We start from the raw sequence: 26,266 nt of genomic DNA, 5'->3' as shown, positions 1-26,266 counted from the left end.
TTAGAGCTATGTGTTAATGATATAAGAACAAACATTTGTTTACTGAACATGAATGTAATAATGTTTGTGTGTGGTTCAAAAGTCAAAACTCATGTCAGTATTCATTATCATTGAAGGAGAATGCGGTTCTTATCGAGTTACACAAATCCACAAGGAGTCATAGAAACCATACAGTGCATCCGGAAAGTATTCAGACCCCTTTAGTCAGGATCAAGGGAAAGAAGAACGGAGCAAAGTACAGAGAGATCCTTGATGAAAACCTGCTCCAGAGCAGGTGAAGGAAGGTTTGCCTTCCAACAGGACAATGACCCTAAGCACACTGCCAAGACAACGCAGGAGTGGCTTCCGGACAAGTCTCAATGTCCTTGAGTGGCCCAGCCAGAGCCTCTGGAGAGACCTGAAAATAGCTGTGCAGCGACCCTCCCCATCCAACCTGACAGCTTGAGAGGATCTGCAGAGAACATTGGGAGAAACTCCCCATATACATGTGTGCCAAGCTTGTAGCGTCATACCCAAGAAGACTCAAGGCTGTAATTAACTGTTTTTCTACCAGAGGTTCCACTGATAGCCAGATGTAGCGGGGCAATAATTCAGTAAGGTGTCGGGACAGCTTTATGTAGGCCTTAACAGTTTGTGGGCACCGTTTGGCACCATTATAGTGCAATTCATGTATTCGTGTTGTGTAGTGGCTTTGCTGGCATGCGATATTTACATGCTAAAATCGCCACGGGTCATAAGTATGCTCACTGATAGGATTATACCTGTAAAGCACCTACTAAGTGAGAAGCTTGCAATGTGATGGTCACCCCATCTATCATGTCCTGTGTGTTTTGGTGCTGCTTGGATGAAGCTTTCCTAAAGCATTAGCTATGGAGGCGTGGCTTTAGGAAATTACGTTTCGTTTCGAGGCGTGTCAAGGCGATCAAAGTAGAGTACGTTTTTTCTCCCACTACTGTCTCGGAGCTATAGTGGGCACGGTTGTCGGTAGGCTAATATTACAGCAACAAAGCCAACGGGATGCAGGGTAGGCAAACCGACTGACAATCGCATGAGTGAGGATACCAGGGAGAGGCTTTTTTAACGGTATTTCTCCGGTATAGGCTGTGGCGTCTACATGTTTTATAACAGACAAAAATAGAAGACAAAAGGACAAACGGGTCATATTTTGCCGGCTCGAAAAGTCGACTCGCTTTCAGTCTGCAACAATGGAATTAAGTTTTATATTGCCTGCTATTCTTTTCACGCTGTTCGCTATTATTCTGGTGACAACATTGTTCAGTGCCAACGATACTTCTACTGTCTCGTCCTCTGGCTCTGCTGCATCCAAAGCGGATCACTCAGGGGAGGGATCTTTGGCGCAGTCCGGGAGAGAGGAGATGAAAACGGGATTAGCTAAATCAGGACCGTCGGTAAATCTTACGGAGAAACAGGGGACAGCAGCAGGGCTAACAACTGACAAATCGGAGGAGGACAGTGAATGTCGATCTGTCGGAAAAATAATGGATCCGGTGGCAGCGGACAGAAGGACAGTTGAGGGGCTGCCCGCTGCAGAAGTTAGGACCCATGCTGCTCACGAGAAAAAGGTGAAATCTGGCATTACCATCTCCCTGGTAGGCTAATATAATGTGCAGTATGAGTAGTGTATATGCCTAATATTTTTCATCAGGTTTGGGGAGTAGTGGATTACAAAAAAAACCTAGGTGTAATCCGTTACATTACAGAAATTTAATCAGATTACATATTTGTGAAAACATTACTTTAGGATTACTTTTCAATGCAGAAGGGATGTTTGCGGAAAAAATATTTGACACTTCTTTTTTCTGAATAGCTAGGTTTCTATCCAAATGGTGACAGATTTTAATGGAAATACTCTAGAATCCACATAAGAAAATATGTGCATTTTCCAACCAGTGGTGTTTTCACCAAATATACTTTTTGCTGATAAAAATCTGTGCACACAAATTGTACTTTTCCAGCTTAAGTTTTCATGTATCGAATAAAAATCTAAAATTCAATGTTTCCATCCCATTTTCAACTCTTCCTATAGTTTTGTCACAAAAACGGTTTCTTAAAAAAAATGTTGCTTACTGTGCAGGCTAGGGTGTGCAGGTATAGTCTACACATGATGAAATTACTATGGACAAGAACGAGATTATTTTTTTGTCAAACGGCAGCCAAACATCGATGATCATGTCACCAGAATAAGATCCTCGATATTTATTCCATTCAATTGGCAACAGATTTTCGTGCAAGTATAAAAAAAATCGGCATAAAAACAATATGCTCATTTTCTCACCAGAGATGTGTTTCCATCAAATTTACTTGTTGTGGATAAAAGTCTGTGCGTGATGACGTGGTGTACCTAATAATACATTTTTAAAAACAATTTAAATGGGTATCCATCGCATTTTCAACATTACTGATGGTTTTCTCAACAACAACAAAAAATGAGTTATAGCGAATGTCTACTCTGGTATTGGCAGGTGTGCTCTAGCCAACAGCTCACATAAATAGTGCGGATAGGCTACCAACATGAGGTTATTATGGACAAATTAGCAAGATTATTTTTATTTGTCAAAAGGCAGCCAAGCATAGATGATCATGTCACTAGAATAAGACCCGTTGATATTTATTGGAAAGGAGCATCAACCTCATCACCTTGCACTTTCACCACCCTGTGAAGTTATTTCATCTGTAGCCTAATATACTGCTTTCCCGAGTTGTAGTGGACATTTCTAGAATAATTAATTTTACCGACACAAAAACAACCCAGCATGTCTAACATAATTATTTTGTCGACATTTGGAACGTTTACCTACAATTTTCGGTTTCTTTCAGGCCTGTCATGACATGTTTTATCCGAAAACGACTTTACTCTCATAAAAAGGTTGGATGGAGACCTGGTTAGTGATACCAAATTAATTTGATGGATCGTGGGAAAAGAGCAGGTATGGGTTTTTGTAGGCTACAGTCTGTCTTCCAATGGTGCGATTGCTGTCGGCATCCAAAGATGGATCTAATTTGAATGAAACACTTGGAGGTAAAGACGACAGCAGTGGTGTAGACTACGGGCGATACGGATATAATTATTATTATTATTGATATCTACATAGCGCATTGATGGGAATCACACTGCTGCTCTCATTTAGCTATTTGCGCCTTACCGGTTGTGGATGGCTGTTCACAAATGTATATGTGTATTTTAACCCAATAATGGTAGAATTGAAGAAGATTAAGCTACCTATCAATCATTGTTTTTGCGACCAGTGGACAGCCAGTGGAACAATGCGCTCTTGCAACAGCCGCAGTACGGATCCCAAACTATGGAATAAAAGTTTAAGGGAGTTCCTCTCTTCTGAACTGAACCGTGTTGTAGTGCTCCAAAAAGTTGTTTAATTTAAGAAGTCCACGAGTAGGGCTTTTATTGCTCAATCTAATTCGTACTGATTCCCCACCCCCCACAAAGTCCATAGGCCTAACTGCATATGCTCAAACTCGCGCAAATTTGATAGGCTTCCACAGCTGCAAATTATCGAGATATCAAAGTGTCACAAACAAAAAAAGTTAACTTTAGGCCTATAGCAAATGCTGCACATGGCATTAATTGTTCATATGCAAATAGCACTTTTCGGTAGTGCTCAATGCATGCCATTCTAAAAGCAGCATTTCTTTTCCAACTCGACGCAATGAGCTCAATCAGTCCTCCATGACAACAAAATAATAAAATCATCTGATTTTGTGGCTGTGCCAGCTACTGGCCACTCTGCAGAACTGCCTCCAGAAAAAGATTCATGACGAAAATCGCAAGCCTGCGCCTCTTAAGGGAAAATTAATCAAAGTAATCAGATTATGTTACTGAGTATGGGGTAATCCAAACATTACGTTACCTATCCAATTCTAATCAGTAACGGATTACATTTAAAAGTAATTTACCCAACCGTATATTCAAATAAACTATCATTTATATATTATATTAGTCACAGAATACATTTTTAATTACTTTTTAGTTATTTAGCAGATGTTCTTATCCAGAGTGAATTACATTTAGTGCATTAATCTTAAAATAGCTAGGTGAGACAACAACACATTACAATCGTATAAAGTACAGTTTCCCTCAACAGAATACACCACTTCTCTCCTTGGTCAGGTAGGTATTGCAGGTAATGCCCATTATATGCAGCTTTCTGGACCAATAAGTTGACACTGTTTGCTACACAGCCAACTCAATGGGGTTGTTCACAATTGCAGCTGACAGTGCAGTCGACTGACTGATCTACAAAGAACGTTGGATCATAAATAACTCATTATTATTTGTAGATCAGTCATTCACAATTTACCCATGATACCTCACGCCATTGACAATGGGCGCGTTCGAGAGGATCACTATTGTCAAGTCGGTGACCATCGGTTGGTCAACACCTTCAAAATTGTGTTGCATTATGTTAAAAATAGTACGACTTGTGCCTACATGTTGACTGCATGAACTTTACATAAATCCTGATCAAAGGTCATGATGTTTTGACTGCAGTTGACTGTAAGTTTCTGCAGTTGCTCTTCACCAACTTCATACTGCAGCCATCACCTGCATTGTGGGAGGCTCTATTGTCAATCAATCATTAGGGTGTTTTTGTTTGACCCACATGGATGTGACCAAAGACATGACTGAAACAGGAACCAACTTCATGTAGGCTTTACAGTGGATACCCTATATGCAAATTAATATGATATTTGAGTCTCTCAGATTGTACAATTTCAGTGTGTGATATGGGGGTTGGTGCCATGTTTAATTTGACATTATAAAGAAAACCACATTAGTGTCTGACTTTTGGCTGTTGCAGATGCACCTCCACTGACTTCACCCCTCAACTTTTATCTACAGTCATTTGCCTTCGCCTTACCACTCAAACGCACACATTCTCACGCGGATAGACTACAAGAGCCTTGGCCAATACATCACAAATGTCACATTTCTATGGTAGAGTAAATCACCTCTGAGTCATGTCTATGCTGCAAGTAACCTAGCCTACAAGCATGCCTCAATTATTTGCTGAAGTGCACAGTGGGTGGCAGTCCAGTATGGCTGACTGGATGAACCATCACCATAGATACTGAGAAGAAACCATAAAGGTGTGAAACACTGGGGTGTCAGCACCTTGGAGAGAGGTAAGATGTGTGACATACTGCACCCCAGCACAGAGGGAGGGAGACTAACTAAGCCTGTGTGATTGTAAAGGTGACACATGGGGAGAGTCAAGTGCCAGGTCAGCAGCCTGCGGAGAGAGGTAACGAAATGGGGGAGGGGAGTGAGGAGTAGATGATACTAAGGCAGTCATGACATTTTGTCAAGCCGATTGTTGTCATGCAAATAGCTGCCGGTCTTGTTGTAATTGACCATTCATTTTAGTCATTATCAGATGTTCTTATCCAGAGTGACTTACAGTAGTGAGTGCACACATTTTCATATTGGTCATATAAGCTAAATCCTTGTAATGTCTCATTGAAGATCTAGATAACTTTTCTGGACTCTGGACTAAAACCAGTTATAAGTGTACAATATTACGTTTTGGATCTTTATAAAATACAACTTTTACATTACCCTGCAGTTTACCTAAAGAATGGGCTGACGGTGAAATAAACACACAATACATTTCAATAGAAAACTACTATTAATAGACAAGATCCTGCAACCATGGAGAGGTAAATATGTCTCTGTTTATGGAAGAATGACACTGAACTCCTTAGTCCTATCTCGGTTTACTCATTTAGCCTACTCCTGATGACCTGTTTTTCAAATTATACGAGCAAAAAATATTTTGTTCTTTCTGGGATGCTAAACCAGATAAAGCGGTTCAGATGATTAAATATAAAAGCACTATACCACTCTAGAAAAGCTTCACTTACACAAAAGTTTTACTTGAAACCTAAATGGTTCTCAAGTAAATTACTAAGAAAAGCTCATCCATTGTTTAAAAATGGCCTTTTTGCCTTTGTGCAGATTGCTATGTCTCATTTTCAATTAATTGAAGATTAAAAGTTTTTCAAAGTATCTCTCTTTTTCGAACAAGCATTGCAGAGCTGTTTACAATTTCAATTTCATCCCCCTGAAAAGATAGAACAAATATTATGGTTGATCTCAAATGTGCTGGTTGATAAAATACCTGTATTTATGGAAAATATGTTTGAAAAGGGTATTTTGTTTTAAAATTATGATGTAAATTGTAATGGTAGAGTTATGTCTTTCATGGAGTTATCAGAATTGTATGGGAAGGTTTGCTCAATCCAAGATTACAACCAATTGATTACAGAATTACCACAAAAATGGAGGAGTCAGGTGGCAGTGGGAGGAGGTAGGGAATTGGTCTATCTGCCAAATATAAACAATCAAAACTTGCTGAGGAATAAAAATAGATTTTTGATGTACCGATTCCATGGTACAGGGTGTATGAGTTGATATATAAAATGGCGCAAGATTCAAGACTTCGTGCCTTTCAGCTAAAATTATTGTACAGAATTCTTGCCACCAACAAAATGTTGAATATTTGGTGCATACAATCATCAGAGCTCTGCAGATTTAGACCATTTGTTTTGGTATTGCCCTGAGGTAGCCTGTTTCTGGTCTCAAATTCAGGAATGGCTGAAAAGCACTACAATAATCTAAAATTGACCCTAGAAAAGAATTGTTGGGAGATCTGGAGAGAGACCGGGTTAGTCAATTACTAATATACTAATCACCTTAGCAAAAGTATTTATCTTCAACTCACAATCTATGGATTCAATTCGATTAGATAGATTCAAATTGTATGTTAAACATCACAGTGTAGTTGGAAGATATATGGCGCATAGAAATCCGAAGAGGGTGGCCAGCAGAGATATGTGGGATGGGCTGAGGGAAGCGGAGGGTTGGGAAGTGGAATTGGAGACAAGTGGGAGTGGAGTTGCTAAGTGGGGGATAGAATGACTGTCAAAGATAAAAGTCAAAAGTAAAGTCAAATAAAAAAAGTACGTTTGAATGACACTGGGGGGGGGGGGGTCTTGGGCCAGTGGCTGATAGGTCACTGGTTCGGTCCCTATTTTGACCTTGTGGGAGATCTGTCGACGTGCCCTTGGGCAAGGCGTTGACCCTGATTGCTTCTGTGGGTCACTCTGGATGGGAGTCTGTTAGATGACTGAATGTAATGTAAATGTTGAGCGGCTTCACTGCAAGTAGATTGTATGTTTTAATATTCAATAATAAAAAATACTAATTGAACAACAGTGGCGACCCATCATTCAGGGCAGGTTGGGCCGAGCCCCACCTGTTTTGAGCCATACCTGTTTAGCAAAAATACTGTACATATTCACCCCTTGGGTGCTGCCATAGATTTACATTAGAAGTGCCCGCCCAAGAAGGCACAAGGTCATTGACCACAGATAAAATGACATCAAATCACGTTATATCTACTGTAGCGTTGATTAGACTGATCATGTCAACATCATACTTAAAAAATCTTAGCAAGCTAGCTAGCTAGACAAGCAGTCATCATCATGAATCACGTTGACAATCTACTGGCAAATACTTTTCAATCCTTGTCATATAAAGATAAATGATATACTGGTAAAAATATATAAACGCAACATGCAACAATTTCAATGATTTTACTAAGTTACAGTTCATATAAGGAAATCAGTAAATTAAAATAAATTAATTAGGCCCTAATCTATGGATTTCACATGACTGGGTAGCCAGGCCCAGCCAATTAGAATTCGTTTTTCCCCTGAAAAGGGCTTTAATACTCCTTAGTTTCATCAGCTGTCCGGGTGGCTGGTCTCAGACCATCCCGTAGGTGAAGAAGCCGGATGTGGAGGTCCTGGGCTCGCGTGGTTACACGTGGTCTGTGGTTGTGAAATAAACATTAAATTATCTGGCAACAGCTCTGTTGGACATTCCTGCAGTCACTATGCCAATTGCAAACCTTGAGACATCTGTGGCATTGTGTTATGTGACAAAACTGTACCTTTTAGAGTGACCTTTTATTGTCCCCAGGACAAGGTGCACCTGTGTAATGATCATGCTATTTAATCAGCTTCTTGATATGCCACACCTGTGAGGTGGATGGATTATCTTGGCCAATGAGAAATGCTCACTAACAGGGATGTAAACAAATTTGTGCACAAAATTTGAGAGATAAAAGCTTTTTGTGCATATGGAAAATTTCTGGGATCTTTTATTTTAGCTTATGAAACATGGGACCAACACTTTACATGTTACGTTTTATCTATACAGAACAAAAATATAAACGCATCGGTCAACGGCCATTGTTACAAAACAAGTCAGAAATCACAAATTCAACAACAAGTGGTTTGGAAGGAATCAGTGGCTAACCGATGCAAAGCAATCACTATTAGGTGGAGAGGGTGTATGGTCCAAGTCTGGGTTTAAGGATTTAAAACATCTGTCTGAAAGGTTATCTTTTCCAACCTTAAAACGATAAACATTCACACGTAACACCATGGCCAGATTGAATACATTCAGCATGATTTCAGCCGGGTTCATAACAACTGAGAACTCAGAACTGGGATATACAGTGCCTTCGGAAAGTATTCAGACCCCTTGACTTTTTCCACATTTTGTTACATTACAGCCTTATTCTAAAATGGATTAAATTGTCCCCCCCCCCCCCATCAATGAACATACAACACCCCATAATGACAAAGCCAAAACCGTTTTTTTAGAAATGTTTGCAAATGTAAAAAATAAATAAATAAAATATCACATCCCGTTGGCTTTGTTACTGTAATATTAGCCTACCGACAACCATGTCCACTGTAGCTCCGAGACAGTAGACAAAAGGTACTTTGATCGCAGTGACGCCCCATAGCTAATGCTTTAGGAAAGCTTCACCCAAGCAGCACCAAAACACACAGGACATGATAGATGGGGTGACCAACACGTTGCAAGCTTCTCACTTAGTAGGTGCTTTACAGGTAATCCTATCAGTGGAGAGTGCGCATGTGACCCGTGGCGATTTTAGCATGTAAATATTGCTGGGGAAAACGCATGCCAGCAAACCACTACATAACACTAAACAATACATTCATTGCACTATAACGGTGCCAAACGGTGCCCACAAACAGTTAGGGCCTACATAAAGCTGTCCCGACAGCGGCGCTTTCCTTTAAGCACTATGGAGTGAATTATTACACCGGCTACACCTTGCTATCAGCGGAGCCTCCAGTGGCAGCGAAACAGTTAATTCTGCCTCATTTACTGCGTTTTTAAAAACCATAGCAAATATGGCTGAATTTATTAAATACATACAGTGCATTCGGTAATTATTCAGACCCCTTACAAAAAAAGGTTGCAGTTTTGAAACTGCTGTAAAAGTGCAGTAACTGCATTCAACTGGTATTTTGGACACAGTAAATACAGAATAACTGCATTGTACTGCAGTTGAACTGCAGATATACTGCACTCTAACTGGAGTTACACTGCAAAATTACTGCAGTAAAAAACGGTTATTTTGGACGCAGTATTTGCTGCATACTGCAGTTATACTGCACTCTGAATGCAATCTTTTTTCGTAATGGACACTGACTTTTTCCACATTTTGTGACGTTATAGCCTTCTTCTAAAATTGATTAAATTGTTTTTTCCCCTCATCAATCTACACACAATACCCCATAATGACAAGGCAATAACAGGTTTTTCATTTTTTTTGCAAATGTATTAAAAATAAAAAACGGAATTATCACAGTGTATTCAGACCCTTTACTCAGTACTTTGTTGAAGAACCTTTGGCAGCGATTTACAGCCTTGAGTCTTCTTGGGTAGGACGCTACAAGCTTAGCACACCTGTATTTGGAGAGTTTCTCCCATTCTTCTCTGCAGATCCTCTCAATCTCTGTCAGGTTGGATGGGGAGGGTCGCTGCACAGCTATTTTCAGGTCTCTCCAGAGATGTTTGATCAGGTTCAAGTCTGGGCTCTGGCTGGGCCACTCAGAGAAGCCACTCCTGCATTGTCTTGGCTGTATACTAAGGGTCGTTGTCCTATTGGAAGATGAATCTTCGCCCCAGGCTGAGGTCCTGAGCTCTTTGGAGCAGGTTTTCATCAAGGATCTCTCTGTACTTTTCTCTGTTCATCTTTCTCTTGATCCTGACTAGGTTCTCAGTCCCTGCCGCTGAAAAACATCCCCACAGCATGATTCTGCCACCACCATGCTTCAAGGATGGTGCCAGGCTTCCTCCAGACGAAATGCTTGGCATTCAGGTCAAAGAGATCAATCTTGGTTTCATCAGACCAGAGAATCTTGTTTCTCTTGGTCTGAGAGTCCTTGAGGTGCCTTTTGGCAAACTCCAACCGGGCTGTCATGTGCCTTTTGCTGAGGAGTGGCATCTGCCTGGCCACTCTGCCATAAAGGCCTGATTGGTGGAGTGCTGCATAGATGGTTGTCCTTCTGGAAGGTTCTCCTATCTCCACAGAGGAACTCTGGAGCTCTGTCAGAGTGACCATCGGGTTCTTGGTCACCTGTCTTTATGGTTCCAAACTTCTTCCATTTAAAAATGATGGAGACCACTGTGTTTTTCGGGACCTTCAATGCTGCAAAAATGTTTTGGTACCCTTCCCCAGATCAGTCCTGTCTCGGAGAACAATCCTGTCTCCTTCGACCTCATTGCTTGATTTATGCTCTGACATGCACTGTCAACTGTGGTACCTTATATAGACAGGTGTGTGCATACTTATGTAAATAAGGTATTTCTGTTTTTTTATATAAAATAAATTTGACAACATTTCTACAAATCTGTATATTAAATCCATTTAATATACACCATCACAATTAATCCATTATATATTTTAGGCAGGTCTAATGAAACATTATGATATGAAGAAAATGTATTTCAGAAGAACCGAACACAAGTTGGCCTACTGTATGTTATCTGGCTATGTGCCATGCCATAGGCTGTAGGCCAGTTCATTTAGCAGACAAGATATTCTTATAAGTTCCGTGCCAATTATTTTATATGACAGTGCCATGTTGAAAGTCACTAAGTTCTTCAGTAAGGCCGTTCTACTGCCAATGTTTGTCTATGGAGATTGCATGGCTGTGTGCTTGATTTTATACATCTGTTAGCAACAGGTGTGGCTGAAATAGCCAATGTTTATAGTAAGAATAATATCATTGAACTTATCTGAATAAAATAAAAAGGATATTTTATTTTATTCCGGAGAATAAAAAAGTATGCAAATGAAGTGGCTCTGTTGAGCGTAAAAGAGATCATTTGAAACAGGTCCTATACACAAGATGAAGAGTTATTTGGCAAATTTGAATTATACAAACCTTAGAATGTCTTAAAAATATAAACATATATGGGCTGCAAAGATGCCATTATAGCCTATTGACTATTTGAAAAAGTTGCAAAAAAAGCTTGCTCTCTGTTCCTTGGCTAAATCAAATCAAATTTTATTGGTCACATACACATGGTTAGCAGATGTTAATGCGAGTGTAGCGAAATGCTTGTGCTTCTAGTTCCGACAATGCAGTAATATCTAACAAGTAATCTAACAAAGTAATCGAACAAATTCACAACAACTACCTTATACACATAAATGTAAAGGGATGAATAAAAATATGTACATATAAATATATGGATAAGGGATGGCTGTGCGGCATAGGCAAGATGCAGTAGATGGTATAGAGTACAGTATATACATATGAGATGAGTAATGTAGGATATGTAAACATTATTAAAGTGGCGTTATTTAAAGTGACTAGTGATACCTTTTATTAAGTCCATTTATTAAAGTGGCCAGAGATTTGAGTCTGTATGTTGGCAGCAGCCTCTATGTTAGTGATGGCTGTTTAACAGTCTGATGGCTTTGAGATTGAAGCTAGTTTTCAGTCTCTCAGTCCCAGCTTTGATGCACCTGTACTGACCTTGCCTTCTGGATGGGAGCAGGGTGAACAGGCAGTGGTTCGGGCAGTTGTTGATCTTTTTGGCCTTCCTGTGTAGCTAAGGCTGCACATTGTGTTCTTTCATCAAGTGATCATATTTTCACCCATGAGACTATTCTCAATTTAATATTGTCTTTACTAATATGTAAAATGTGTTTCGATTTAGAATGGGACATTATCAAATGGGCAGGAACAAGGGCAGGGGAAAAAAGACACATCATTGTGTTATTGACTGTACATTTGTTTATGTGTAACTCTGTGTTGTTTGATTTTATCACACCGCTTTGCTTTATCTTGGCCAGGTTGCAGTTGTAAATGAGAACTTGTTCTCAACTGGCCTACCTGGTTAAATAAAGGTGAAATAAATAAATAAAAATAAACACTCCGATAGCGAATAGAGGCCACTTTCCCACATTTTTAAGCCTGGTAGGCTTCTCTGGTTTTATAACGGAGCAGCTGAGAAATAAACATAGTAGCAGTTGGGGTCCTCCTCTTTTTAGTGTCAACCATCGAAAATCTGCTTTCACACAGGACTGCATATAAACTCAGCAAAAAAAGAAACGTCCTCTCACTGTAAACTGCGTTTATTTTCAGCAAACTTAACATGTGTAAATATTTGTATGAACATAACAAGATTCAACAACTGAGACATAAACTTAACAAGTTCCACAGACATTTGACTAACATAAATGGAATGATGTGTCCGTGAAAAAAAAGGGGGGTCAATATCAAAAGTAACAGTCAGTATCTGGTGTGGCCACCAGCTGCATTAAGTACTGCAGTGCATCTCCTCCTCATGGACTGCACCAGATTTGCCAGTTCTTGCTGTGAGATGTTACCCCACTCTTCCACCAAGGCACCTGCAAGTTCCTGGACATTTCTGGGGGGAATGGCCCTAGCCGTCACTCTCCAATCCAACAGGTCCCAGACGTGCTCAATGGGATTGAGATCCGGGCTTTTCACTGGCCATGGCAGAACACTGACATTCCTGTCTTGCAGGAAATCACACACAGAACGAGCAGTATGGCTGGTGACATTGTCATGCTGGAGGGTCATGTCAGGATGAGCCTGCAGGAAGGGTACATGAGGGAGGAGGATGTCTTCCCTGTAACGCACAGCGGTGAGATTGCCTGCAATGACAACGAGCTCAGTCCGCTGATGCTGTGATACATCGCCCTAGACCATGACGGACCCTCCATCTCCAAATCGATCCAGCTCCAGAGTCCAGCCTCGGTGTGACGTTCATTCCTTCGACGATAATTGCGAATCCGACCATCACCTCTGGTGAGACAAAACCGTGACTCGCCAGTGAAGAGCACTTTTTGCCAGTCCTGTCTGGTCCAACGACGGTGGGTTTGTGCCCATAGGCGACGTTGTTGCCGGTGATGTCTGGTGAGGACCTGCCTTACAACAGGCCTACAAGCCCTCAGTCCAGCCTCTCTCAGCCTATTGCGGACAGTCTGAGCACTGATGGAGGGATTTTGAGTTCCTGGTGTAACTCGGGCAGTTGTTGTTGCCATCCTGTACCTGTCCCTCAAGTGTGATGTTCAGATGTACCAATCCTGTGCAGGTGTTGTTACACGTGGTCTGCCACTGCGAGGACGATCAGTTGTCCGTCCTGTCTCCCTGTAGCTCTGTCTCACAGTACGGACATTGCATTTTTTGCCCTGGCCACATCTGCAGTCCTCATGCCTCCTTGCAGCATGCCTAAGGCACATTCACACAGTTGAGCAGGGACCCTGGGCATCTTTCTTTTGGTGTTTTTCAGTCAGTAGAAAGCCTCTTAGTGTCCTAAGTTTTGTGACTTTAATTGCCTACCGTCTGAAAGCTGTTAGTGTCTTAATGACCGTTCCACAGGTGCATGTTCATTAATTGTTTATGGTTCATTGAACAAGCATGAGAAACAGTGTTTAAACCCTTTACAATAAAGATCTGTGAAGTTATTTGGATTTTTACGAATTATCTTTGAAAGACAGGGTCCTGAAAAAGGGCCGTTTCTTTTTTTGCTATGTTTATTAAAGTACTGTATCTTTACTTTTAGTCAATTGGGTACTTTTCCACCACGGATGTTCAGGTTGGAGCTCTAGAAAGGAACCAATACACACAGTCAGTCAGGAAAGCAAAGGCTAGCTTTTTCAAACAGAAATTTGCATCCTGTAGCTCTAACTCCAAACAATGTTGGGACACTGTAAAGTCCATGGAGAACAAGAGCACCTCCTCCCAGCTGCCCACTGCACTGAGGCTAGGTAACACGGTCGTCACCGATAAATCCATGATAATTGAACATTTCAGTAAACATTTTTCTATGGCTGGCTACCCCAACCCCGGCCTACAGCTCCGTACCCCCCGCAGCTACTTGCCCGAGCCTCCCCAGCTTCTCCTTCACCCAAATCCAGATAGCAGATGTTCTGAAAGAGCTGCAAAACCTGGACCCGTACAAATCAGCTGGGCTTGACAATCTGGACCCTCTCTTTCTAAAACTATCCGCTGCCATTGTTGCAAACCCTATTACCAGTCTGTTCAACCTCTCTTTCGTATCGTCCGAGATCCCTAAAGATTGGAAAGCTGCTGCGGTCATCCCCCTCTTCAAAGGGGGTGACACTCTAGACCCAAACTGTTATAGACCTATATCTATCCTGCCCTGCCTTTCTAGTCTTCGAAAGCCAAGTTAATAAACAGATCACTGACCATTTCGAATCTCACCGTACCTTCTCCGCTGTACAATCCGTTTTCCGAGCTGGTCATGGGTGCCCCTTAGCCACGCTCAAGGTACTAAATGATATCATAACCGCCATCGATAAAAGACAGTACTGTGCAGCCATCTTCATCGACCTGGCCAAGGCTTTCGACTCTGTCAATCACCATATTCTTATCGGCAGACTCAATAGCCTTGGTTTCTCAAATGACTGCCTCGCCTGGTTCACCAACTACTTTGCAGACAGAGTTCAGTGTGTCAAATCGGAGGGCCTGTTGTCCGGACCTCTGGCAGTCTCTATGGGGGTACCACAGGGTTCAATTCTCGGGCCGACTCTTTTCTCTGTATATATCAACGATGTCTCTCTTGCTGCGTGTGATTCTGTGATCCACCTCTACGCAGACGACACCATTCTGTATACATCTGGCCCTTCTTTGGACACTGTGTTAACTAACCTCCAAACGAGCTTCAATGCCATACAACACTCTTTCCGTGGCCTCCAACTGCTCTTAAACGCTAGTAAAACCAAATGCGTGCTTTTCAACCGTTTGCTGCCCGCACCCGCCCACCCGACTAGCATCACTACTCTGGACGGTTCTGACCTAGAATACGTGGACAACTACAAATACCTAGGTGTCTGGCTAGACTGTAAACTCTCCTTCCAGACTCAGATCAAACATCTCCAATCCAAAGTCAAATCTAGAATTGGCTTTCTATTTCGCAACAAAGCCTCCTTCACTCACGCCGCCAAACTTACCCTAGTAAAACTGACTATCCTACCGATCCTCGACTTCGGCGATGTCATCTACAAAATAGCTTCCAGTACTCTACTTAGCAAATTGGATGTAGTCTATCACAGTGCCATGCATTTTGTTACCAAAACCCCTTATACCACCCACCACTGCGACCTGTATGCTCTAGTCGGCTGGCCCTCGCTACATATTCGTCGCCAGACCCATTGGCTCCAAGTCATCTATACGTCTATGCTAGGTAAAGCTCCGCCTTATCTCAGCTCACTGGTCACGATAACAACACCCACCCGTAGCACGCACTCCAGCAGGTATATCTCACTGGTCATCCCCAAAGCCAACACTTCCCTTGGCCTCCTTTCATTCCAGTTCTCTGCTGCCAGTGACTGGAACGAATTGCAAAAATCGCTGAAGCTGGAGACTTACATTTCCCTCACTAACTTTAAACATCAGCTATCTGAGCAGCTAACCGATCGCTGCAGCTGTACATAGTCCATCTGTAAATAGCCCACCCAATCTACCTACCTCATCCCCATATTGTTTTATTTACTTTGCTGCTCTTTTGCACACCAGTATCACTACTTACACACCTTCATCTGCTCATCATCATCTGCTCATCTATCAATCCAGTGTTAATCTGCTAAATTGTAATTACTCTGCTACTGTGGCCTATTTATTGCCTTACCTCCTCATGCCATTTGCACACACTGTATATAGACTTTCTTTTTTTCCCATTGTCTTATTGAATGTACGCTTGTTTATTCCATGTGTAACTCTGTGTTGTTGTTTCTGTCGCACTGCTTTGCTTTATCTTGGCCAGGTCGCAGTTGTAAATGAGAACTTGTTCTCAACTAGCTTACCTGGTTAAATAAAGGTGAAATAAAAATAAATAAAAAAGAGGCCAGAGTACCCGACTTAATTCTGAGTTGGATGACCATTCAAAAATGTATTTCCCCAGTCGGTGCAATTTTATCTGTGGCCAATGACCTTGAGCCTTCTTGGACGGGCACTTCATGTAAATCTATGATAGCACTCAAGTAGGCTTGAACTGTCTAGCTCTCCATGTAGATTCTGTGGTGACGTAGTGTCCCCACAAATGACAGAACACTGAGGCAATCACGGCGCAACTTGACAAAATTAACACCTATGTGCTGTGCTTTCGCTGGCTGCACCTCCATAACAGAGCTAGGCAGAAACACCTGCATTTTGGAGCTGCGTTACTCGAGACGTTGACATCAGCAAACCTCTCACCCACACGATGCCATACACATGGTCTGCCATCTGCCCGGTACAGTTGAAACTGGGATTCATCCATGAAGAGCACACTTTTCCAGCGTGCCAGTGGCCATCGAAGGTGAGCATTTTCCCACTGAAGTCGGTTACAATGGCGAACTACAGTCAGGTCAAGACCGTGGTGAGGACGACAAGCATGCAGATGAGCTTCCCTGAGGCAGTTTCTATGCAGAAATTATTCGGTTGTGCAAACCCACAGTTTCATCAGTTGTCCGGGTGGCTGGTCTCAGACAATCCTGCAGGTGAAGAAGCCGGATGTGGAGGTCCTGGGCTGGCATGGTTACACATGGTTACACACAGTAGGCCGGGTGGACCTACTGCCAAATTCTCTAAAACAACGTTGGAGGCGGCTTATGGTAGAGAAATTAACATTAAATTCTCTGACAGCAAGTCTGGTGGACATTCCTGCAGTCAGCATGTCAATTGCAAGTTCCCTCAAAACTTGAGACATCTGTGTGTTGTGTGACAAAACTGCACATTTTAGAGTGGCCTTTTATTGTCCCCAGCACCAGGTGCACCTATGTAATGATCATGCTGTTTAATCAGCTTCTTGATATGCCACACCTGTCAGGTGGATGGATTATCTTGACAAAGGCTAAATGCTCACTAAAAGGAATGTAAACAAATTTGTGCCCAAATTTGAGAGAAATAAGATTTTTGTGCGTATGGACTTTTTCTGGGATCATTTATTTCAGCTAGTGAAACATGGGACCAACACTTTACGTGCTGCATTTATATTTTTGTTCAGTATATCATACTAATTTGAGTCTCCCGGATTTACATTTACTGTGTTACGTCTAGTCTAGGAGACCAGGCTGTGTCATGTTCTGATCCCATATCTCCACACAGTTTTGCAAACAAGCGTTTGCGCAGTGGATGCGGTTTGATGTAGTTTACAATTAAAGTTACCTTTTTTTTTATTTTTTATTATTTTTATTTGAGGCAAGTCAGTTAAGAACAAATTGTTATTTATAATTACAGCCTACCGGGGAACAGTGGGTTAACAGCCTTGTTCAGGGGCAGAACGACAGATTTTTACTTTGTCAGCTCGGGTATATGATCCAGCAACCTTTTGGTTTTGGCCCAGCGCTCTAACCACTAGGCTACCTGCTGCCCCTGCTGCAGTATATCTCCGACTTCTATGCTCAGCTGTTTTGCCGCCAGTTGCTCTCATACAAGGCGTCCATATGGCAGAGGGAGACACATTCATAACTAGAGTGTAGAGGCCTGTCCGCCGTCCCGCCATAGATGGAGCCCCATCTGTGCAAAAGCCCACCATTCCATCCCATGGAATCTGTTTTTCATCAATATAGCCACGCAGCACACTGAACATCCCCTGTGCCGTTTCATGCTCGGGAATCGTGAGACAGAAGAATATGTCCTTGTGAATAGCATCCCCTGACATGTATAGCGAACATAAGTCAATGTATGGGCATCTGGGCCCTCACAACTAATGTCCATTTGGAGAGCATTAGGAGTTTTTGAGTTGTTCAGTCAGAGTTTCTCTTGATTGCTAGCAATAGCATATTTTCTTCATTGCAGTGTTATCTGACAAAGGTATTGATGTGAGTTTCTGTACCTCTGCCTCCCCACACATTGTTTTCACCATATCAATTGCACCCGGTAAAATCAAAGTCTCTGCAATAGTGTGTGGTTTCATAGCGTAGTGGGCCTAGCCATTCACCATGGGAATAATATATATATATTATTTCTTTATTTTCTCCAGATTTTGGAAATTCTCTTGTGACCCCATTTTCATGTCAGGCAAACCCACGTGGGGTCGCGACCCCTAGTTTGGAAACTGCTGGTTTAGTCCAATGTTTCTCCACCTCTTCCTCTCACTTTCTGTCTCTCTTCCTCTCTGACAGTCTGGCCAACGGTACTCGACCTCAAACCCTGCCTCAGCGCCAGTGGATATTCCAGGTAGAGACTTTGGTCACCTACAGTTCCCTGAGGGGGGGTCGTTATTGTGCCCTTTCTCCTACCGACAGACAGGGGGTGCCACAGAGAGCCCAGAGTACAGCAATGGTGAGTAAGCCACTGCTTCAATCACTGTGGATAGAGCAATGGCCACCAACTTTGGTCCTGTTGACTTATACAATTTGCCAGCTTTTGTTTCAGCCTAGCAATAACACACCCTGATTTCAGCTAATCAAGGTCTTGGTGATCAGTAGACTCAGATGTGTTAGTGTTGGTTGGAAAAAAAGCATGCACAGCATGTAGCTCTCCAGGACTTGGGCTGGTGAATGACCACTGGGATTCAAACAGCACCAAGAGAGCCTTTTCTCTCAGCAGATATGGAGGAAGTGGAAGTGCCCCTGAAATACGTCCCCGGCATGCTGCGGACCAGCCAGATGGAGAAGATGATGACCAAAGAGGAGCTGGAGGAGGAACAGAGGTCAGTGCATCTCAATACTCTGACGTTGCTTCCTCGCCTAGTCTCCTCCCCTTTCCCCATATTCAACTGCTACTGCATACCAGCAGTAACTGGCCGTGTCCGAATACCCACACTTGCGTTCTAAATAGTAGGCTTTTTGGGTATGCGAATATAGAACGTTTTATAGGATGTGACATTTTCAAAAGTTAGTATGCTTTAAATGCCAGGATGACATACTAATTTCAGCTTTTCATCGAGTAGAATTTGCTGTACACTTTTGAAGAATCCAATTGTCTTTTCAGAACCATGTGCGTTTGACAACAATTGATAATCAAAATAGGGGACACACTCTACCAAAACAAATGAATGGCGTGGAGCAAGAACAATTGCGCATTACATCGCTCTTTCTCAGTATGGACGAGCTTAGTATGTTAATATTTGTTACTTACTGCATACATTTTAACTAAACAGTACATCCTAAATAGTATGTAGTACAATTAGTACACAGTATGTAGTTTTAGTAAGTAGTACGCAAGACAGATTTTGGACATGGCCATTATAAATTGTCTTTCCCACTGTTTAACCCTCTCCTGTCCAGCGTCCTCTGCTACCTTACAGCCCCTCTCCTCCTCTCCAATCGTCAGTGTGTGTCAGTGTGTGTTGTCTCTGTGAGGCTGGCTGTGCTTGGCAGCTGCTTCTATCCACGGCACTACTGGGGACTTAGGACCAGGGCTCCGAAAACAAGGCACAGGAAAGAAAGAAACAGAAAGAAAGAAAGAAGGAAACACCCCAATGAGTTCAGGGAGATAACACAAAACTGACCTTAGATCAGTGTTCCAGGGCAGCTTCATCTTACTCCAGCAGAAACCTAGGCCTCCTATTCAGAGACCCACCCAGGCCTGGTGTCTGTCTGTAACATCTGTGTCCTGCTCTCTATTTCTGCAGGGTAGAGTTCACCACTGACTTTACCTCTCTGTAAGTCCCTCGGACAGACAGACAGACATGCAGACAGACAGGGGCTGTAGTAAAAACATGGTAAAGTATGAACATAAGAATTGCTCTAATTCATTAGGGTTGTCATTGCCTGACCATGCTAGAACGGATGGATGTGCTTAAACTCTAACCTCCGATGTGATTTTTAACCTTAAACTAAACTGACACCAAAAAGCAAAGGTATTTAAAAGTTTCAGTTCTGAAGCCCCTTGTCTTTTCAAGCATGGCCATCTAGTGACCTACCATCCAGTCCCCTGGCCTCACGCTTATACCAGATGTCTCTCAACTGCATTCCTCGAGAGACCAGCAGATGTTGCTGCCCTCAAGGACTGGACCAGTCCCATATCCCCATGTCTCTCATCCGTACCTCATGCTCCTCAACCCTTACCTCCCTCCTCCTCTTTCCTGTTCCATCCCCCCAGCTCCCCTGAGGATGTTGCCATGGTTCCCATGTGTTAAATATAAATCAGGTGTTTCTCAGGGGTGGGTAAGGTGTTGATTGGGACATAACATTTGAGGGATCACCTCAAACCAGATGGCACTTCCCCTATTTGATACAACTCATATGGCAATTCCCCATTTGACCAAGAGGTGGTGCATTGCATCACCAAACGCAGTTTGCCGTTTTTTGTCATGAGTCTTGTTCTGGAGGCAGCTCTGCAGCGGGGTCACTAGAGCTTTTTTTAATTTATTTTAGAGCTGGCACAGCCACAGTCATAAAAGCTGATATGAAACTTAACCTTAACACTAATCTTAGCCACACTGCTAAACCTAATGCCTAACCTTAAAAACGGTCATGAATTTTTACAATATAGACAATTTTGACTTTGCAGCTGGCCCATCTAGCGGAAATCGCTTAGTTCTGCCACCAGGACAAGACTCGTCCCAATAAATGTCAATCTGCTCACCAAACTCTATTTGGTAGTTATTTTGCATCTGGCTTGCTGGTTTGCTGATTTAGAGCAAACAATGCAATTATTTTATTTTGTTTCAGATTTGATCCAGACAAGGCATGTAGGATGATTGTATGATACCACCCTCTGCCTGGTCATATGTTTTTGTTTTTAGAGATCGGTTCGGTGGCCATTTTGCTCACACCATATTCCCTGTTATGTGTTGGCTGTGTTTCTCCATGCTGCACTTGGCTGTGTTGGGCTGGGCTGTACCATCATCTAGCTTTGCTGACCTATGTTCTGCACTTGTATCATGAACCACTTATCGTTAACCATCTGTGCATGTGTGTATACTAGAGTTTATTTTTTTAAACCTGCCTCTGTCCCTGTGGGCTCTATCTCTATCATTGACCAGGTGAGAGCAGCAGGGTGGAGACTCAGATTTGTTGACCTGTGTGTTTTTCCCAGGGTGCAACGGGAGCAGCTGGCAGCCATCTTCCAGCTGCTGAAGGAGAACCAGGAGACGTTTGGGGAGGTGTCAGAGGGAGACGTGGAGGAGCAGCTCAGACTCTACTCCATCTGATCCCCTACTCTACTCACACCCTACTACAACTGACTACAACATCTGATCCCCTACTCTACTCACACCCTACTACAACTGACTACAACATCTGATCCCCTACTCTACTCACACCCTACTACAACTGACTACAACATCTGATCCCCTACTCTACTCACACCCTACTACAACTGACTACAACATCTGAACCCCTACTCTTCTCACACCCTACTACAACTGACTACAACATCTGAACCCCTACTCTACTCACACCCTACTTCAACTGACTACAACATCTGAACCCCTACTCTACTCACACCCTACTACAACATCTTAACCCCTACTCTACTCACACCCTACTACAACATCTGAACCCCTACTCTACTCACACCCTACTACAACATCTGAACCCCTACTCTACTCACACCCTACTACAACATCTGAACCCCTACTCTACTCACACCCTACTACAACATCTGAACCCCTACTCTACTCACACCCTACTACAACTGACTACAACATCTGAACCCTTACTCTACTCACACCCTACTACAGTGAGGGAAAAAAGTATTTGATCCCCTGCTGATTTTGTACGTTTGCCCACTCACAAAGAAATGATCAGTCTATAATTTTAATGATAGGTTTATTTGAACAGTGAGAGACAGATTAACAAAAAAATCCTAAAAAACGCATGTCAAAAATGTTATAAATTGATTTGCATTTTAATGAGGGAAATAAGTATTTGACCCCTCTGCAAAACATGACTTAGTACTTGGTGGCAAAACCCTTGTTGGCAATCACAGAGGTTAGACGTTTCTTGTAGTTGGCCACCAGGTTTACACACATCTCAGGAGGGATTTTGTCCCACTCCTCTTTGCAGATCTTCTCCAAGTCATTAAGGTTTCGAGGCTGACGTTTGGCAACTCGAACCTTCAGCTCCCTCCACAGATTTTCTATGGGATTAAGGTCTGGAGACTGGCTAGGCCACTCCAGGACCTTAATGTGCTTCTTCTTGAGCCACTCCTTTGTTGCCTTGGCCGTGTGTTTTGGGTCATTGTCATGCTGGAATACCCATCCACGACCCATTTTCAATGCCCTGGCTGAGGGAAGGAGGTTCTCACCCAAGATTTGACGGTACATGGCCCCGTCCATCGTCCCTTTGATGCAGTGAAGTTGTCCTGTCCCCTTAGCAGAAAAACACCCCCAAAGGATAATGTTTCCACCTCCATGTTTGACGGTGGGGATGGTGTTCTTGGGGTCATAGGCAGCATTCCTCCTCCTCCAAACACGGCGAGTTGAGTTGATGCCAAAGTGCTCCATTTTGGTCTCATCTGACTCACAACACTTTCACCAGTTGTACTCTGAATCATTCAGATGTTCATTGGCAAACTTCAGATGGGCATGTATATGTGCTTTCTTGAGCAGGGGCACCTTGCGGGCGCTGCAGGATTTTAGTCCTTCACGGCGTAGTGTGTTACCAATTGTTTTCTTGGTGGCTATGGTCCCAGCTGCCTTGAGATCATTGACAAGATCCTCCCGTGTAGTTCTGGGCTAATTCCTCACCGTTCTCATGATCATTGCAACTCCACGAGGTGAAATCTTGCATGGAGCCCCAGGCCGAGGGAGATTTACAGTTCTTTTGTGTTTCTTCCATTTGTGAATAATCGCACCAACTGTTGTCACCTTCTCACCAAGCTGCTTGGCGATGGTCTTGTTGCCCATTCCAGCCTTGTGTAGGTCTACATTCTTGTCCCTGACATCCTTGGAGAGCTCTTTGTTCTTGGCCATGGTGGAGAGTTTGGAATCTGATTGATTGCTTCTGTGGACAGGTGTCTTTTATACAGGTAACAAACTGAGATTAGGAGCACTCCCTTTAAGAGTAAGCTCCTAATCTCAGCTCGTTACCTGTATAAAAGACACCTGGGGGCCAGAAATCTTTCTGATTGAGAGGGGGTCAAATACTTATTTCCCTCATTAAAATGCAAATCAATTTATAACATGCGTTTTTCTGGATTTTTTTGTTGTTATTCTGTCTCTCACTGTTCAAATAAACCTACCATTAAAATTATAGACTGATCATTTCTTTGTCAGTGGGCAAACGTACAAAATCAGCAGGGGATCAAATACTTTTTTCCCTCACTGTACAACTGACTACAACATCTGAACCCCTACTCTACTCACACCCTACTACAACTGACTACAGCATCTGAACCCCTACTCTACTCACACCCTACTAGTTTGCTGTACTACGTTTAACTCTACTTTCCCCAAACTCTACTCTGTTAATCCCACATGAAACTGACAATCAAGATTAAGGGGGCATTGTTTCAATGGTCCACTCTATTTTGAACCGCATACCCTTCTCTGAAGACTCTGAGGCGTTGAAATAACCAATAAGGTTTTGGAAAGTTGGAACTGAGTCATTTGATTGGTCTGATACAATCTAAGACACTGGTATTCAAAGTCGGGGCCCCGACCAGGGGAACTGCAGTGGGGTCGCCAACATGTATTAGTTTTTTTGTATTGTTGTTTGTAACAAAAATATCAAGAATACACATTATTGTATGGGACAATATACAATATAACGTTTTTGAGAAAGATCATTTGAAAAATACAATTTTATTGAGTAAATATATTTATTGGTTTCTTCATTTTGATAAGAGATGAAAATGTAATTAATTGAAGGTTTTTTGTTGATGTAAAAATCGAAATTTACAGATTTTAAGGTGTTGAAATTAGATTTGGGGTGGAGTCGCGAGATATTATTGGGAGAAAAATTGGGTCCCAACTGAGAGTTTGAATACCACTGATCTAAGAGGTTCTTATACCGTACACACCAATGAAAGCCAATAGTTTCGGCAAGCCTCATGGTGAAACAACATACACTTATCTGAATGCACCTTACTCCTTTCACATATTCCCTACCTTTCCTCGCCCATATCCTTCTCTCACCCATTGCTATCGCTCCTCACCCTTTCCAATGCAGCAGATGTCCTTCTCTACTCTGTGCAAGCAAACACAACATTGGCACCAACACAAACATGTACATTAGATACACCTATGTAGATTAGATACTGCTGTTTATTACTTCTTAATGGTTTAATACCATTCAAAACAATAAACACAGTGTATTTGATACAAGTAATGGTGTCATCATTGTGTCAGGGTTCTTTACTGCTGTGATGGTTGTCAAGAATCATCCTGTTCTTTCTCTCTCCACCATGTTTTTCTTTATGCCATGAAATGCTACTCTGTTAAATAGTTACTGTAATTTTAGGGTACACTACAGGCTACTGGTGGCAGTGAAAGTACATGAAACAAGTTATTACATTTTTTTGTATTTATGCCAACCGTCAATGGCAGTGTTGTATCGGTTTAAGTAGTTGATGGTTATGTTGTCAAATGTTGAGCACCTATTTTAACATTGTCAGTATTGCAGTCTTTGTAAAAGCATGTTACAATAAAGAGCTGGACTGTTAAGAGGATGTGCATTTCACAGTAACTTAATGGAAGTTAGTTGCCTGGAAGTTTCTGTGAATTTTATCAAACCGAACTGGCAACCAATAAGTTATTGTAAAATTCACTGTAACTTAATAGCCAGTAACTGCTAGTAACTTATTGTACTTTCACTGAACTTTTCTCAATACAAGATAGCTTAACATTAGTTGACCACTACATAGCATTCTTTGTGGTGAACACACTTGGGACTCACTTGGCCTCAATCTCTTGGTTGGCAGTAAACTGACCTTCCTGCTACACAATCAGGCCAGTGAGCGTGACAGAGATCAGCCTCAGTAAGTTACTGTGAATTTTACAATAACTTCTTGCAGCAAGCTGAGAGTAAATTATTGAAAAATAAACATTATCTTCCTGGTGACCAACTGCCATTAAGCTAATGACAAATATACAGTAAACCCTCTTAACAGTGCAGCTCTTGGTTGTCACAAGCTTTTACAAAGACTGTAGAACTGGGAGTGGACAAATTAGGTGCTCAACCATCATCAACATAATGAAAAATGCACACCTGTACCCTTAACGGTACCGACCAGTACCAGTACCTAACAATGTGTGCCATAAGCACATCTGAAGTATCCTATAAGCAATGTTCCCTCTAAACTGTGCGTGTGTGAGTTGTTAACATGTTGATCTGAAGTAAAGGTGTTCAGTTTAATTGCACGACAAGCCTCCTTGCATTTGTAACATTTGGTGACAAGGATGGCCGAGTTTAGCTTACCTCCACCATCTCCATTTCTCCCTGTCCCTGGAGATCCACCTGTTCCATGGAATCCCTGGTTTCAATGCTTTCAGTTGTATATGTAGCTATCAATCTGCATGGAGCTGCCGACGCACGAAACAGCCAGTGGATAACAAGTTTACATCGGTGTTCCAAGCTCTCGAGGAACACTACAGTGGCTCACGCAGTATGATCATGCATCATTTTCTCTTCGGGCAAGAGCTCAACTGCCGGGTGAGTCCGTAGCTACACACTACAACCACACCGATCGCAATCATTGGGACTGTCTCACTGCCAGTCTGTTACAAAACCACCCTGGCCACACAGTTCTACATTGCAACAGCTGGCGCTAACATCCTGGGACTGGACTTATTTCATGCCCTAGGGTTGCGCATGTGCAGCACTTGCCTACACCAGTGTCTATGGAGTACTCACAACTGTTTGAGGGGTTAGGTCACCTCAGAGGTTTTGTCCATCGGCCTACAGTCAACAAAGAGGTCAAGCCAGTAATCCAGCCATTGCGGAGGAAGCCCATTGACAAG

The 26,266-nt window shown here is 42.4% G+C and overlaps 1 protein-coding gene across 5 annotated transcripts; it reads left to right on the top strand.

Moving 5' to 3' along the window:
* The first annotated feature begins 674 nt into the window (after window positions 1–674).
* LOC115153479 (uncharacterized) lies at window positions 675–21,685 on the top strand. Of its 5 annotated transcripts, none has more exons than XR_003867695.1 (5): window positions 675–1,610; window positions 18,537–18,696; window positions 18,961–19,066; window positions 19,991–20,080; window positions 21,400–21,495. XR_003867695.1 is itself a non-coding variant. In XM_029698957.1 (5 exons), the coding sequence occupies exons 1-5, from the start codon at window positions 1,206–1,208 to the stop codon at window positions 21,558–21,560; spliced, it is 786 nt and encodes a 261-aa protein (XP_029554817.1). In that variant the 5' UTR covers window positions 678–1,205; the 3' UTR covers window positions 21,561–21,685. The 5 variants fall into 5 exon arrangements, 4 of the variants coding, with proteins under 4 accessions (XP_029554817.1, XP_029554816.1, XP_029554819.1 ...); XM_029698957.1 differs by lacking the exon at window positions 19,991–20,080 and adding an exon at window positions 21,555–21,685 and having other exon boundaries at window positions 678–1,610; window positions 21,400–21,508; XM_029698956.1 differs by lacking the exon at window positions 19,991–20,080 and having other exon boundaries at window positions 679–1,610; window positions 21,400–21,685.
* Window positions 21,686–26,266: the final 4,581 nt, after the last annotated feature.

This window comes from Salmo trutta, chromosome 18 (genome assembly GCF_901001165.1).
Source record: "Salmo trutta chromosome 18, fSalTru1.1, whole genome shotgun sequence".
NCBI classification, from domain to species: domain Eukaryota; kingdom Metazoa; phylum Chordata; class Actinopteri; order Salmoniformes; family Salmonidae; genus Salmo; species Salmo trutta.
This window is presented reverse-complemented; position numbering and strand designations above follow the sequence as displayed.

What these genes read in the sequence shown, in the direction of transcription:
- LOC115153479 (XM_029698957.1), top strand. Translation starts at nt 1,206, where the DNA reads ATGGAATTAAGTTTTATATTGCCTGCTATTCTTTTCACGCTGTTCGCT. An exon ending in CTGGCATTACCATCTCCCTG is followed by an intron (nt 1,611 to 18,536) that starts GTAGGCTAATAT and finishes CCTCTCTGACAG; the next exon opens with TCTGGCCAACGGTACTCGAC. An exon ending in GAGCTGGAGGAGGAACAGAG is followed by an intron (nt 19,067 to 21,399) that starts GTCAGTGCATCT and finishes TGTTTTTCCCAG; the next exon opens with GGTGCAACGGGAGCAGCTGG.